General features: G+C 35.8%; 1 protein-coding gene across 3 annotated transcripts in view; it reads right to left on the bottom strand.

Annotated features, from left to right (window-relative positions):
- Window positions 1-15,833, bottom strand: part of GPCPD1 (glycerophosphocholine phosphodiesterase 1) — a 49,445-nt gene that overhangs the window by 1,760 nt on the left and 31,852 nt on the right. For 2 of the 3 annotated variants that reach the window (XM_062571459.1, XM_062571458.1), the window contains exons 13-19: window positions 14,183-14,260; window positions 13,007-13,046; window positions 12,153-12,208; window positions 10,708-10,773; window positions 9,608-9,744; window positions 8,342-8,477; window positions 7,836-7,996 (exon numbers count right to left, since the gene is read on the bottom strand). In XM_062571459.1, coding sequence (XP_062427443.1) covers window positions 7,836-7,996; window positions 8,342-8,477; window positions 9,608-9,744; window positions 10,708-10,773; window positions 12,153-12,208; window positions 13,007-13,046; window positions 14,183-14,260 — 674 coding nt within the window. Of the gene's footprint in view, window positions 1-407; window positions 430-7,835; window positions 7,997-8,341; window positions 8,478-9,607; window positions 9,745-10,707; window positions 10,774-12,152; window positions 12,209-13,006; window positions 13,047-14,182; window positions 14,261-15,833 lie in introns of all 3 variants that reach the window. The other variant, XM_062571460.1, reaches the window with a different exon arrangement.

The following is a 15,833-nucleotide window of genomic DNA, read 5'->3' as shown; positions in this document are numbered from 1 at the left end:
CTGAATAAATGAGAAAAGGAAAAAACAAAAACTTAGCAGTATAACCTGACAGTTCACAGAAAAGCAGACTACATGATGCTACCAGTTAATTTCCCCCCCACACCTTTTCCTCTGCTGGAGTACCAGTAATTAGGTACCAGTAAACTTTTTTTTTTTTTTTTTTTTTTAAGAAGTCATGCAATATAAAATGGTATTCCTTTTTCACAACAGTTAACACCTCATTGTGTATACTGAAAAGCTAGCCACTGGCATTACCTCACTTACTCTTCGGATAATGTGATTTTATAGGAGATCACTTGTTTTCTGACAAACAAAGCAGTGATGTAAGGACGGAGTTCCAGGCTTCAGAGACCCAAGAAGATTATTTGAACAGACTACCATACACTTCTACTGGAGATTACACTTACCGTTTCAAGAAGAACTGTCCTCCTAAAAAAAAAATTTTTTTTTTAAAAGAAATACCACTACAGTATTAGGTGAAGAATACAAAGCAGAAAATCTGATCTCACGCTTAATTTAACTATCTACACTATTTAAAACAGTGTATTTTCTTATCACTTTCTTCTATTCACACACCTAAAACAAGCTACAGGACTACTACCGTTAACATTTTACTGTATTGTCCAAATCCCATTTTTATTTTGACGATGAAGGCATTGAGCATAACTCAAATAATATTTTGGTGTAGTTTCATCTTAAAGGCTTTTAGCAGAAATGTTAATGTTTCTGTAAATAAGCTTTAGAAACAGCTGCAGCAACACTGCTGTGTGTCTCCTTCCTTGACTCAATCTCCAATTTTCACATAACTGTGAAACTGTGAAATTTTCACATAACTGTCCAGTTTGGCTGGAGCTCAGTCTGACCGGGAGGGGAGAACGGCAGAGGGGCCTCAGAGTGTCCCAACAGCCTCAATTCCCCAGGGGGACAAAAACGTAACTAAAGCAGTTTATGAAAACAAACTCTTGTAAGCTTCAAAAGCCAGCAAAGAAGGATGGAATAAAACTTATTTCAGCAGCAGATTTTCCACGATATCCTACCCAGGTGGCCACATCTCCAAACCTTCCGATTCCTATGTATACACCAGGTAACACACAACACAGGATGAAATATAGCAAGTAACGAAATTTAGCACACTAAGTATTATAAAGTAGCTTAAAAGTGAAGAAAGTAAATATAGTTATGTAGAAGACTACCTAGTGGCAGGGAATGTGTATATAGAATTCTTGTTTCTGTGCTAGTCAGATGCCCGCATAATAAATATACTTGAAACAGCAGCAGAAGCATTATATGCCAACATAGCATCAGCACAATCTTTTTCAGGATCTGTTTTTCAGGCCAACATCAGAGCATCTTACCAAAAAGTCACATTTATGCTCTGAATTTTACAGGAGGTCATTTTAATTAAACACTATGAAATTAATCAAGTACTTAAGGTGTGTTTTTCAGACATACTTGAAAACATTTAAAAATATTTTCATATATAATATACAACTGACGTGTGTGTGCACGCATGTGTATGTGTCTGTATGTACTTATGTTGGATATGCTTTAAAAAAAATTCTCCTTCAATATTTGCATTGAAATATTCCTACATAGTCAGAACTACTCAAGTACTGTATCTTTTCATTAGAAATGTAAGACTTAGGAAAGAAAAAAAAATAAATGGATGAGAAAACACATTAGACAGAAGTTTATTTGTTCTCTAGTATTTTCGGTCTTGATGTTTCTATAATTTTAATCTGACAGTTATTAAAAATATTTATCCTACGCTTATCATTACATATCATTAAGTTTGGGGGGTGGGGGGATTGGTTTTTTGTTTGTTTGGCTTTTTTAAATGTTTCCTTATATATTTCCATTATTTATCAGTTTTTCTTGACTTATGCATTAGGGTAAAGCTGCAGTATTTGGGCTGCAATTAATTCAATAATCTATTTTGTATTCAGTTTAATAGACAATTACAACTCAAATAATCAAACATTTCCAGTATAGGCAAATAACTTTTCCACAGGACTCTACCCTCTCAAAAGATTAAGTATTTTGCAGTTTCTTCTGTCATTTCACAATATTGTGATAACGGCCACCTTTAAAACCAAGGTGCCGGGTTTGAAAGCAGCACTGGAAGCAATTATGCTAACACGTTGCTTAGATTTGTTCTGGGCAGAGTTAGGAGAATAGTAACAAAGTAGCAGTGGCTTTATGCTAACAAACTGCCTATACTTTATACTTTGAAAGTAGTACACTTCATAGGTTAAAAAAAGCCATTAGTCTAGTTCAGCACAATTCCTATGTACAATGACACTTATTGTGATCAACAAGGATACACTCTGGTCTTCAGAATTGGTTTTTAAGATCAGAATGTTATTTATCTCCAAAATATAAACGCTGACACCATTCTTCAACCCAGTTCCCTTCACAAGCAGCTGTAAATATACAGCACATACACAGGTTCAAGTATTGAAAGACTCTTGATTTATCTCCTTCCAAAGTCACCAGAAATTTTTGTGGCTTCTGCCTCAGTCTTTTCTGTAAATCTGTCACAACCAAAACAGAGTGCAGTACGGTATAGCATCAGGTGCCTTTTTCAACCCAGATGAGGTAAGTTATGCTGAGAAGCCCAAGACATCTAAAGTCATTTAGTTCACAGTTAAACTGCAACTCAGTGAAGTTAAAATACAGTGAAAACACTTCTTTGAACAGGAGTGAGGAGTAAATGAGCTTACAGTGAAGAAACAGGTATTGCTCTCATCCCCTACAGTAAGGTCATAAGATGAAGGCAGCACAAATGCTTTCCAATTTACAGAGTGCGAACAAAAGGCACAGAAGTTGAACTACCTGCGCACAGGACTAACACAGGAATCCAAATCGCCTGATGGAAGCTACCCACAAAATAAAAGCCTAACCTTTCTTCCTCCCAGGATGAAGATACGACCCTTTATTTTCTGTAGTTAAGTGAGCTCACCTATTGCAGGTGTCTTTATGCATTCAAGACCAGGCACTTAAGTCAGGTGATAGTCTCACATAGCAACACACCTTTGGAACGGCTGCTTCCAAGTCCTTCCCATCATCGAGACACAAGACAGCAAAAGCATGTTCTAAACCCCTTCCCCTGCAATGTGGCTAAGCAGCTTCCAGTGGGTATTTTATCGGCACTTTGCTAGAGCAAGCATAATTTCTGTAATTCTGGCTTGATATTCAATTCTTTTCTATTGAGACCTTGCAAAAACTCAACCTTCCAAGCTCCCCTACAACCAGTCTGCTAAAATGTAGGTAGTACGTCTAAACTGAAAGCAGAGAAGGCAATCTGAAGCACAGCTACACTTATACCATAGAATTCCTTGTTCGCAGTTTTTTGGGGACCCACTAAATCATACCATAGGCAGGGGAGAGCATAGTTACACCACTTCTCTGCTCAATTATTTCTAACATCACCATCTAAATAACTGCTAGACTGTCCATCATCCTACCCTTCATTCTTCTATAGAAGAATTATTTCCAGGTAACTGCACCAAAGTTCCTACATTTAATTTCCTATTAATAAGCAAAGCTGGCACGAGACTAGGAAATCCTTCCAGTATAATATCTTTAAGCTAATGCTTTTTTATAAAAAGTTTTGCAGGACTTCCTAGGATTATCCAGTGAGAATAGAACTGACGTTTTTATCTCCTACCGTGTATTTTTGCAACCTCTGAAAACACATACTTCCAGCAAATCTGAGTCCTAGTTGTTTTTCCTTACTACTGCTTGGCTGAAAAGGGGAGTGTCAGCAGTACTGAAAATAAAAGTTCAAGCTAAATACTAGTTAACTTCCTACATATATCCACGTTATGGTTTATTTCAGTAATTGTCAGTTTCAGGCAAAGATGATGATATAGGTTTAAACTTTTTTTTTTTTTTTTTAAGTTTTGAGAGGATTTTAGAATTGCTTTTGCTTTCACAGTCAACTAAATTTGTGTTAGTTTTAGAAAATAAGAGAGACTAATAGAGCACAGAGCTCTCTCTTGCTGGGAATCTGCAAATACAGCATGAAGCTATAATGAACTGTAGTGTTAAAGAGGAGAAAAACATTTAAGATTCTCAAGGAAAGGCTTTCAGCATATATGTTTGAGGATTACTGGGTTAATCATTTTCAGTCAGCTGTGTATATTCTTTAGCAAACAGAACTCAGCTCATGTAAAGTGAATAAAAAAAGATGATAATTCAAATGTAAGCTAGCATCCGCCCCCTCTCCACACTGGTATTTAACATATACCCAATAGATACGAAAACATAGGACTTAATTGCTCTTATTGGGTAAGTAAATTTAATAAACAAATATTTCTGCATTTGAACTTATCCAAGAGCAAAATATTAACTAATTCCCCCTCAAATCCTGCTTTAAAGATTTTTTGCCAGTCCAGAGAATTTCTCTACAGTAGGTTAAGATTTCCTCTGTATATAATCTAAACATCATGCTAACAAAATATTTTAAGCATGAGATTAATTTTCAGCCTGAACAAAAGATGCACAATTATGCATTTAAAGATTATGGCTGGATTATGGATTATGGCTTAAATAGAAGCCTGGATATTGAAGCAGAGTGCACCTTTACTAGAGGTCACATTTTTAGTAAGTAGTTCAGGTATTTTAGATGCTGAAACGAATGCTACCTCAATACAGGCGGGGGAAAGAATGCAGAATATTGACCTGGAAATGGCACTAGTCCACGTCTGTGGTTTAGTGATTTACAAGTATGTCTGATAAGCTACAGCCCAAGTGGAGAAAGGACTGGATGGAAAAAATAAAACAAACAAAAAAAAAAAATCCTCCCTCTCCCCCAGTGAGATGGTTCCTTTAACAGCTTTGACAAACTGTAAGCTTCCCAGATGCACTCTAGTGGTTTTTCTTCATGCAGAACAAAGTCAGATCCCCTACCTGCTTTTTTTTTTTTCCCCTGACACTTGGTATCAGCAACTTTTTGGTATTCAGGATACAGAGTTTTTCTGCCATCTTCTCAAGTGGCTAGAATGTTTTTGCACAGCTATACACAGATGATTAAAGTTCAGAAAAATTGCTTATATAAATCATCTCTATCCAGACAGTTTATAATATTTGACATAGTTACTACATGCTGGCAACAGTAATAATCAGTGCCATATCCAAACAGCCTAAAATTCAGCAAAATCTGTGTCTACTTCCTAACATATTCTGACAAACAACACTTCTGAGGATGGCTTATGTACAGCTCTAGTATACACAGGGCACAACAATTTTTGATAAATATCTGAACGCAGCCTTAAATATTCACTCTAGAGCACAAACAAATTCTGCATATACTGGTTCTGCATTAATAGGACAGGTGACTGCAATTCCTATTTATTTCCAGGTCTAGCAACAGGTATCAGCATCTTTCTCATTAGTTTCCACTTGAGTTCTGCTTCTAAAGTAGCTCTGAATTTATATTTCAAAGCTTCAAACACTACAAAAATATAGATGCATACCTCCTAACAGATTAAGACATTCACCATACCCATTCAAATTTTTGACAAGCAACTCTTGATATTAATTTCATACTCTCAAATGATTTGAAAGACTGCCTCTTACCCCAGCAGCTCCAGTCAAATACTGGAAGCACTTGCTGCCAGATTTTATACTTATATACCATTCAAGACTTGCATTTCAAAATGTCCAGTTTGAAATATCTGAGGCAATTTTCAGAAAGTGGCGTGCCCCTCCTAAGGGTTCTATATTAATATTCAGCATAAATCTATGTAGACACCTAGTAAATTTTGAAAACTAATTAACAATTGTAAAGGAACATTCTGATACTCATTTTGTTCTTCTATGGAAGTTAACGGCAATAATGTTTATAGACTGGAATTAAATCAGCCTGCAACAATTATACTGAGCCAAAATAGTTTGCTACTCAATTACAGTTTGTAACTTGAAAGAAAAAAAATGCACTACTGTACTCCATTTTCTTTTAAATAGCACTGGCATTTGTTAGTTTTGGGGCTCCTCTCAATACAGTGTAAACATCAACACGATAGAAGAAATGTGGGCAGCAGGGGGTGAGAAAAGAGATAAGTACTGTTGGGAAACTAGACGTTCTAAATAGTGTGGGAAGATTAAAATTTTTTATTCATTTAAATCTACGGGACCTAGAACAATGAGCATTCTGAACAAAGTTGAAGTAAAAGGTGTTCTGCTATCATATGGCAATTTAAACACACTAAGCAGTACAAAAGGGTAAGTAAAATGAAACCAGGTGTAAAAAATTATTCACATAGTGTTGAGTAGTTAACTAAAAAAAACAACAAGAAGTCAGGAGTAAGTCCTTCACTCATATTTTACTCTATTACCACAGTGGTGCATATCTATTCCATCAATAGAAGAACTCTAGAAGACTGGATTAGGAGACATCAGATGAACAGATATTTCACAAGAACACTTTATGCAATGTAAGTATTTGATCAAAACCCTCCACTTATCTATAGACTAAAGACTCATTGTTTCAAGTCATGCATATGGTAGGACTAAGTTTCATATTCAACGCAGTGATAGTACACTGAAGAATAGGAGTTGCATTTCTTTTCCATCCACTAAAGGAGCCTAACTCTTGAGTTGCAGGAGAAATGTAACATGTAGCACTGATGTAGCAGGAAAGTGGACTTATGGTTCAATGATTTCAGTCCAAAGATTCCCAAATGCAGTAACCTTTTTATTCCTTTCTACCATCCCCATACAAGAGGCAGACATGCTACAGTACCAGCAGGAAGACCTCCGGCAAACCAGAAACACTGAGTCTCCCATTCTGGGAGGACTCACAGTGATCAAGAATGGGTCAGAAGAGCTGACTAGTTGTACCAGGAGTCTACATATATAGGAGCAAGTGTATTTGATTTTTTGCCTCTAGACATGTTGACTTGACTCTCCAGTTTACAAAACAGAAGATAAGCAAAGCCCTTGACAAGTACTTCATGCAAAAGGTTTGAAAGGGTCGTCCATTATTAAACATGTCGATTCCCTTTGTAATTCTTTCCCAATTAAATAACCTTTGTAATTTATCAGAAACTCCGCTTTTTTCTAATTCTCTTCTATCGCTTCCCAAATTCAATATTCTTCCTGTAAGAGTAAATTAAGTTCCGCAAAAATACATGCCATCTCTGCCCATTAATTTCACATCTTTTTGAAAAGAAAACCAAAACTTTTGAAGTAACACTTGTTTAAAGTTTTATCACAGTCTTCTGATGTCGGCCTGAGTTGTGCAGACAGAGCAACTACTTTCTGAAGTGACTGATTTGGGAGTCTGCCCTGGAAGTCACTTCAAATTAATTTTAATAGGAAAAACAGTATACAAGAACTCACAGCTTTCAAATGTAGATAAACAGAATGGTGGTGGTGGGGGGGGGAATGGATTAATTCATTTAAGTTGTATTAACTATTCCCTTCCATAAATACAGAAAGCTGAAGATCTTAGCCAAATAGTTAAACAAACTTATTCTCACCATATTATGTACAAAGTTTAAAAATCACCATCAGGAATGTTAATAGTATGTTAGATATGTACACCATGTATTAGTTCTTTGGAGAATCAAATTCAATCCTGTTTAAACAGGTAAGTCAAGTATTTGCATTAACCTCATATATACAGCTGTTAGAGTAAGAGAGTATTCATTAGTTTGTAGTCTTTCTGAAGACTTTCCAAATCAGTTTATGGACTTACTGCGTTTACTGTACAAAAGGAAGATATTCTGCACCCAGTTAAAAAGTAACGTGAAGTTTTACAAGAATCAAGATACAGTAATATTTTATCTTAAATAAAATCTTTTTTTAAAAAACACCAAGCGATGTACCTGTCATATATTAGCCCATGAACACCATACTCTCTTAACTTCTTCCTGTTCTCTGGGTCATTTGCATCATCACCCCATGAGAAAATAACTAAGTCTTTAGATTTGGCTTGTTCAATAAACATTGGATTCCTCAGTAGGTCTTCAGAGTGCACATTAATTCCCTGCAAAATAAAAGACCTCAATTAAAATCTACATTTCTGAAAATCTCTTACAATATTAGTAATATTAGTCTTTTTTTTTCCAAACACTTTGAGACTTGCAGTTCCTTACACTTTAATACAATTAAAGAGTCATAAACTGACAATACTGTATTTTTTAAACAATGTCTTAAATATACGTTTGAAACAAACAGTCATTGTTTTTGCAGATAGTCAATGTTGAGGTATTTCCTTTATGAATTTATTTGTAATTTCAAATATCAGTGTAAAAAAATGACACATTTGCAACAAGTAGTAATCATTTAGTCTCATTTTACTGCAAAGCAGTATCAGAACTTGTCAGCTTACCAGTAAGTTTTCAAACTGGGCAAAACTAATGGCAATTGAAGTTGTACGAGATCTAAGATCCATAAGTTCCGGATAGAAGTCAGATTCTCCTTGAGTGAGAAATAACACAGGATACTTGTTTTGCTTATGCCGAATCCTGTTTTTTTTTTAATTAAAAAAAAAAAAAAAAAAAAGAGGTCAAGTTTGGAAGTAATAAACATGTTAAAAATTTAATCTTACTGTTTGAGGGGAGCGGTTGCCTTTACTGTGTGTTCATTTGTTTCCTAGCTAATGCAACAAGACAGTACTGCAGTATAGTATCAAACCACGTGGCATACTGTTCCTTTCAGCACTATTACTAGAGATTAACATACCCAGTTTAAGGGAAGCTAGAGTTCAAGCTGCGCTCAAATTCATATCCTCAAAGTGTTTACATAAAGCCTCTGCAGACTACCCAATTCTATCATTTTCTTTTTAAATGCACATTGGAATGAAATGAACATTCACAGTAAGAATTTATAACATATTTAATTTACAACACCCAACCATTCTTGTGTATATTCCAAGTAGGATACCAGCACAGAGGTATGAAATAACAACAGATGGAAGCAAATTTAGAGGGGATTAGCACGTTAGGCACTCTTTCACGCTTGCATCTACTAACCCTTTACCACTAAACTCATTTGGTTTTGTCTGGCCCATTTATCCTTCCATGGTACCTCACCAGGGCAATCTCTCATCATTATGACTGTCTGCTCAAATTCCTGTTTGTAGTATCTTTTCCATTAAACTATTCAGTAATAGGGCTAAATCACTTCTTGTTATGAAATACTGCAGAAGATAGTTAATTCATGCATTCAAACTGTCTGTTGCCCAATTCAACTCCTGTGCTTTTTCTGTGCCTCAATACCTTCAGTACGGTATTTCCAAAAAAGAAAAGCAAACTGTTCGACCAAAAAACAAAGTACAGCTAATTCAAAGCTATCTCATTTTCTGTCCTCTTTTAAAGGCAGATATAGTGAAAAACTGTAACAAAATTATTATTTAGTCTGTAAATTAGGCTTGCATGCACTTAAGTATGACAGAAATTGACTTTATGGTACCAGAACGAGAAAGGCTGAAGCAACCAGGAATGCACATGCAAAAAGTATCAGCTTTCTTCTCCTATTTTATTTTTGGCATGGCTCAGATGGCAAAAGGGTCTAACTTATTGTTTCAATTCCCAACTATTCTGGCACCTCAAGTTTAGATCCAACTGAAATGCACATGATTTATCTCTTAACTTACATTGTACAAATATCTGCATCAAATGAAGAAAATATAATTCTCCTTCTTCCAGCATTCAGCAAAATAGTTTTTAGAATTATATCTAGAAAGAGGTTCATATCAAAGTAAGTTGACAAGTTGCCATCCCACTGACCATCCTACAGAAAGAAAGGACAAGTTTCAGTCATTGAAATTAATGCTTACTAAACCTATTTTAACAAGCAAGGGTCTCTAATTGAGGCTGAGTGAAATGAGAATTCAGTTTGTAAGTCTGAATACAAAATTCACTGCTTTAGTCAATGGAATGCTATTGCAGTCCTAAGGGGATTTTTTGAAAAGTACAACTGAATTCTGACAGCAATAAGGTTCACTGAGAAATTTCACTGTCCTCCCATTCACAGAAAAGGCTTCATGCAAACCTTACCTAATCTTGAAAACACAAATGTAATCTCTAAAAGATCATTAAAACTATAGCTATTTTGCCTTATTTTTAAGCACAAAATGCAACAACAATATTCATTAAAGTAAATGAGAAATCTTTTATCTTTGAGAATAGCCATTACCAGTCTTTCTGTAGTTGGCCCATCTCCGAGAGGGTCAGCATGCGTCCAAGCTGACAGACTTCCACCTACCACTGTGCTTAATTTCTTTCTCCCACTGCAGGCTTTAGCCCCACTGTTGGGAACTGTGTCCTAGACGTAGCAAATGAGCAGCCCAGCTGAATTCATAGTACTCTTATGACAGCCACATGATGTAGAAACCCCCTCAGCCCTGAGGGGGTTCATATCACTTCCCACATGCATAGTATGCCCAACTTGTTGAGATTCATCGATTTAAAAAATGATCTTCTTCTAAAAACCCTCAGACCTGCATTGTAAGCTCAACCCTATAAATACTTCCTATTACTTTAGGAGTAAGTTTTTACACATTTATTAGCAGGATTGCTGGCATTATACCCTCAGTTTTAAAGTTAATGGGTTATAATACAACAAGACAGTCATGAAAAACATCAAAAAAAGATTCTTTTGGTTTGTAGCTCATACAAATTACCTTATCAAATTACAAGCTTTAGTTATGAGAACAATAAAGTATCAAAGCCAAGCACTTGTACATTTACTCACTCTTTGCTGGCAGATCCATTTTATTTCTATGTTGAACCCAACATCTTCAGAAACAGACTCCAGGACCTGAAAATATATTATTATGAAGAAACCACACACCAAAGGAAGGCACTTAAGTACTTTCAGTAAGCATAAATACTAGAGGAACACACTGGAATTTAAGCCCCAAAAGACTAACAGTGGCGGGGGGGTGGATCTTTAACACTTAACACAAGGTAAACGTATTTTTTTTCTACCTCAGTTCAAAAATAGGCTACAGAAAAATGGATAAAATCTTGAGGACACAATTTTGACACAGCAGACATGCAGGTTAATTCAGCCTAACACGTGTACATACAAAACTTGACTGTTGGAGCAGAGGAGTATCCTTTATTACAGGAATTTGTTTGAGAAACGCCCTATTTATTCTCCTAAAAAGGAAGCATTTTATACTTCTCTAGGAAGTTTTTTTTGAATGCAAAAGGTATCTTAAGTTACAAACAATCCTGTATGAAATCCATGAATACGGCATTATTACAAGAAAAACAAAATATGTAAGGCAACTATTAACGGTAAGGTGAATTCAAATCAAAAGGTGAAACCAACAACTACTGAAAATAAGGAGATGTCAACTGGCAATTCTTTAACCCTATGAAGATGACATACAGGGAAAGGTAACATACTCTTCCTTATAAAAAAAAGGAGAACTATATTTTGGGAATCAAAACAGGTGGAAACATTGAACCTCAGTAGTTTAAACAAAGCTCTTTATTTCTTGTAGTTACTCAGTCATCTGATCAGACAGTAAAAATACAGTTGGACATAGGAACTGTAACTGATTAGTATTTCATACTTATTCTGACATAAGCCCATAACTAACCGTAGATATTAATCATATCTATGGTTCAAATAAAAGCAAGTACTGTTATATAATGTAGTTCCCTAAAAGGCATGACAATGGGAGTTCAGACATTAGGAAAAACAGAAAGGGGGAAAAAAAACTCAGAAGATGAAGAAAAAAAAACACTTCAAACATGAGTTGGCAAATCATCATTAAAAGCTGCGAGCATGCTGAATAGTTTAAAGTATGTGAAAAATCAATGCAATTTGTGTCCTATATGGGAGATTGCTAAAGGCTATTTATTTTCCTTCAAAATAAGCAAACAACTGTGGATGCCTTAAAATACAATGACCAGCTGTAAAACTGAGTGTATACTGAGCCATACAGCTGGGGTTCCTGAATTAAGACACCTGAAAGGTATACAAACTACAGAGTTTAAGTGCTGCAAAGACTCCAGAGGCCAGCAATAAAGCCCAGGTTCCCATTCCAGGCATTCAATGCCTAAAAACCATTCAGATGCCTAAAAACCAGAAACTAATCCCTTTCTAGGTACAAAGCTGTAAGAGAAAGGTCTGTTTTCATGTTCCAAAATCATCATCTCTATTGCTCTACATTCACTGCTTACTGTCTGCAGAGAAGGGAATGGCTGGGTCTCAAAGTTTTCCTCTTCTTTAAAGGATGCTGAAATGAAATATAGAAGACTGGATCAAACCCAAATAATAGTATTGCTAATCCCAACAAAAAAAGACTGGCTCCAAAATCATAAGCTCTTTTAAGAACAAAAAATGGAATCAGGTGTATCGATTATTTAATTCTTTCTTATGACATCAACATCCTCCAACAATGGTGTTGCCAATTCCTATTTCACAAGCAGAAATTTTTTTTGATCCCTGTTTTAAGTCTTGCCAGAGTGTTTATCAGAAACAGCCTCTTCAAGCTCCCATTATTTCAGTCACTGAACCACCCCCAGTAGAAGCAGCCTTGCCTTCTGAGCTTATTATTTATTTTATCTTTTCTCAAACAGGTAGGATGTGTGAGGTACTTCGCCCAACTTCGCTGTCCCCATAATGGAGATGCATTATGGCCTGGGATTTATGGCACCAAAAAACACACCCTAGAGTAGTTACCCAAGGTCTTGCTAGCAGTGCTGAAGAGTTGCCAAAAAGCTACAATTAAGAGAAGTATGAGGAGGAAACATGAAGGGTAATTTTGTCATGAATATACATATTTTTAGACATACATGCATCTGCTAACCCTCCTGTCCCCTCTTCCAAGGGAGTAATGTCTCTCCAGGCATCTACTTCCCAGCAAAAAACTCCACAGCATACACAAAACTGAAATAACTGCCCCACGTGTTTAGAAACAAACTCTCAGTGTTCAGGAAGTAGGCACACTTAATTAGAAGAAATCACCGCAATCACAGAATATATATTATTACGAAATATACAAATCTCAAAACTTTCGCCAACTAGTACTTACCATTGTGATCTTTTACTTTCAGTGCAGTCACATGAGCCAGCTGAAGAGCATAAAAAGAAAAAAATTAAGAAATGTTCCATCCCTAGAGGTATTACTACATATAAAGTACAATTAATTTTCCTTATGAATTTTCTTGAGTTTAAAGCTTCATTATAGACAGTTTCAGTAGACTGCAAAAGACAAAAGTAGTATCAAAACATGTGACAATTTTCTTTCAAACTTGACAATTTAAAGACTTCAAGAAAAGCTGAAAAATTAACTGAAAACATTCTTATTTAAAATTCTGAAAACAAGTTCAAGAACAGAAACACCTTAGCGAAACATAACATTAAGATGTGAACAAGTCTGAATACTAAATCCCTCCTCTGTGAGACTCTACACTATTTCCAGTCATTTGCAAACAGAAGGCTGACAGCAGTTGATGTAGCCACATACTGAGATAGAATTAGGCTCAGTATAGGATCATCTCCCCTGCTCCACTCAAATTCCCCTTCCAGGAAATGAAGGAAAGCAAGTAATTTTAAGTGAAAAGAAACAGGTAATTATTGATCCAGCCAGATGCTTTCTTGAGTGAGGACAGATAGCTCAGCTGACTCTCCAGTAGCCCAGTCCCCCCTCCCCTTTTTTGTAGGATAAAGAATTTCCCTTTGAAAGCTACAGTGATACCCAAAGAAATCAAAACAAATCAACTAATTCTAGCCAGTTCATCCAATCCATATTACTGAATCATGGACCATTCTGTGCCTCCATACACATCTCCAAGGAGGAGGTCGTCATAATCCGTCCCTTTCTTGTTAGCAGGGAAGCACTAAAACTTAGATGCACGTGTTTTGAAATCTTTGAAAAAAAGATTTCAGTCACAATCAGTTTTAGACTCCTCCTAGTGCTACTTCCATTTTTTTCTGCTCATTTTTTAAAATGAGTAGTGTTAGCAGATACTCATATAGATCTATGCAAGTTCATTGGTTCATCTTTCCAGCAAATGAGATAATGAATTGTACCTAAGCTCCAAAGACAGTGCAGAAGTACTATTCTCAGAATTAGCTACTTGTTCTACTTGTGCAATTTTAACAACTTTTACTCTCCCACACCATCTGCAGTTACTCTAGAAATTAAGCTTCAATCTCAATTTTAAATCTTATACCTAGCGTATCATACTAGCCAAAGTAAGGATACCTTCAACAACTGCAGTTGATCAAACGTGAGTTCTTTGACTGCAATCTCAAACAGTTCCAAAGGCTCAGTATCCAATTTCTTTGGAGAGAAATATTACATAATGAAGCATCACTGAAAGGTACAAAAAAAACTCTATGCTTTTAAGATGGTAAGACTAAACTACTATTTTTTTCTTTTATTGATAAGGATACAAGTGATGTATTACCATATGAGTAAGATTATTTCTTTTCAAGAGACAGAACACAGGCACTCTAGCATAAAATAAGTGCCAACCTGAGAATCAAGATTCAGTCTTTCAGGCAAGTCACCACAGCCTTCAGTGTTCTTTCATGTTAACCTTCAATAAAGGTTAGTGCATTTATTTTGTAAGAACATGACCAGTTAACTTATTCAGGAATAAAGAAAAGTCTGTCAGTGAAGAAATGCACAACAAAAATGCTCTAAGATAGTTCTGTTTATAATCTTCCCAATGTCTCAGAAACTATTAAAAGACAACTAGTGTCTTGGTAAAAACAAGGCAGTCCCCTTTCCAAAGGATCTAGTGTCAAAAATAATTCTTTCAATGAATCCATTTCTCATTTCCCTTCCCAGTGTAAAGAAATTATTAGCCAACATTAAAATACTGCTTCAATATACACTGTACATATATATCACTTGGACAAGTTCCATTACTACAACTGTTCAAAACAAAACTTGTTCTAAATTACAATACTGCAAAGTGTTTGATGGATCAATGACATAAGACTCAGTGCAAAGAGGAAAGTGAATATATCCTGCAGCTTATCCTTCCATGCTATCTTTGTTTTTATTGACATAACTAGACAGGTGGAAAACAGGAACAGAACAGAGTCCGATTTCTCTGTATGATTCTTGAATATTAAAAGTATTCTGCCCGTAATGGGACCAGAAGGCAGAACACTTCAGTTACTTCAGTGATTTTTAGTCACTAATGCTTATGTCTATGGATCTCTTTATTAAGAAGCATAACGTCACTTAACTCCAGAAAAATATTAAATTGTTACAGTCCATCAAACCTGGGTTTTTAAAGAGGTACTGTTAAAGATTACTCAAAGTATCTTTCAAGGAATGCTTGTCTGTGGATGTAATCATAACAGTACTGTTCACTGAAACCCAAATTATAGTAATCTCGACACTTCTGAAAACACCAGGAATGTTTTTTGGTTTAAAAAAGATACAACAACTCATGAAAAAAGTGAGGGAAGGAACAGGACATTTGCTTTCAGGAATCATTTTGTTGCTTTTAGCACCTCTGCCTTAACTTCTTTCCTTCTGTCCTACCAAGTAATCCCTTCAACACCATTTTCTGTGCCAATGAGATACAAAGTACACGATCACAGTCAAAAGAGTACAAAACACAGAAGTACAAATGAGTTCAAAAAAAGAATCAGAAAAATTAATGGAAGCCAAGCCAATTTGTGGTTCAGGGAGTCCTCAAATGAAGGAAGAAGATGCTAGTTTCTTACACTTCTGTCTTCCCATTCACTACTGGCTACTAGTGGGATACCTAACATGGTAGGCTTTAGTTTGATCTAGAAAGCATCTGTTAAGCATGTAACTGCTTAAGGCAGACAGATATTTAAACATCAGTGTGTGGGACTAGAGTAATCATGTTTAGAATCACTTAATTCTC

The sequence above is a fragment of the Rhea pennata genome, chromosome 3 (genome assembly GCF_028389875.1).
Source record: "Rhea pennata isolate bPtePen1 chromosome 3, bPtePen1.pri, whole genome shotgun sequence".
In the NCBI taxonomy this organism is placed as follows: domain Eukaryota; kingdom Metazoa; phylum Chordata; class Aves; order Rheiformes; family Rheidae; genus Rhea; species Rhea pennata.
This window is presented reverse-complemented; position numbering and strand designations above follow the sequence as displayed.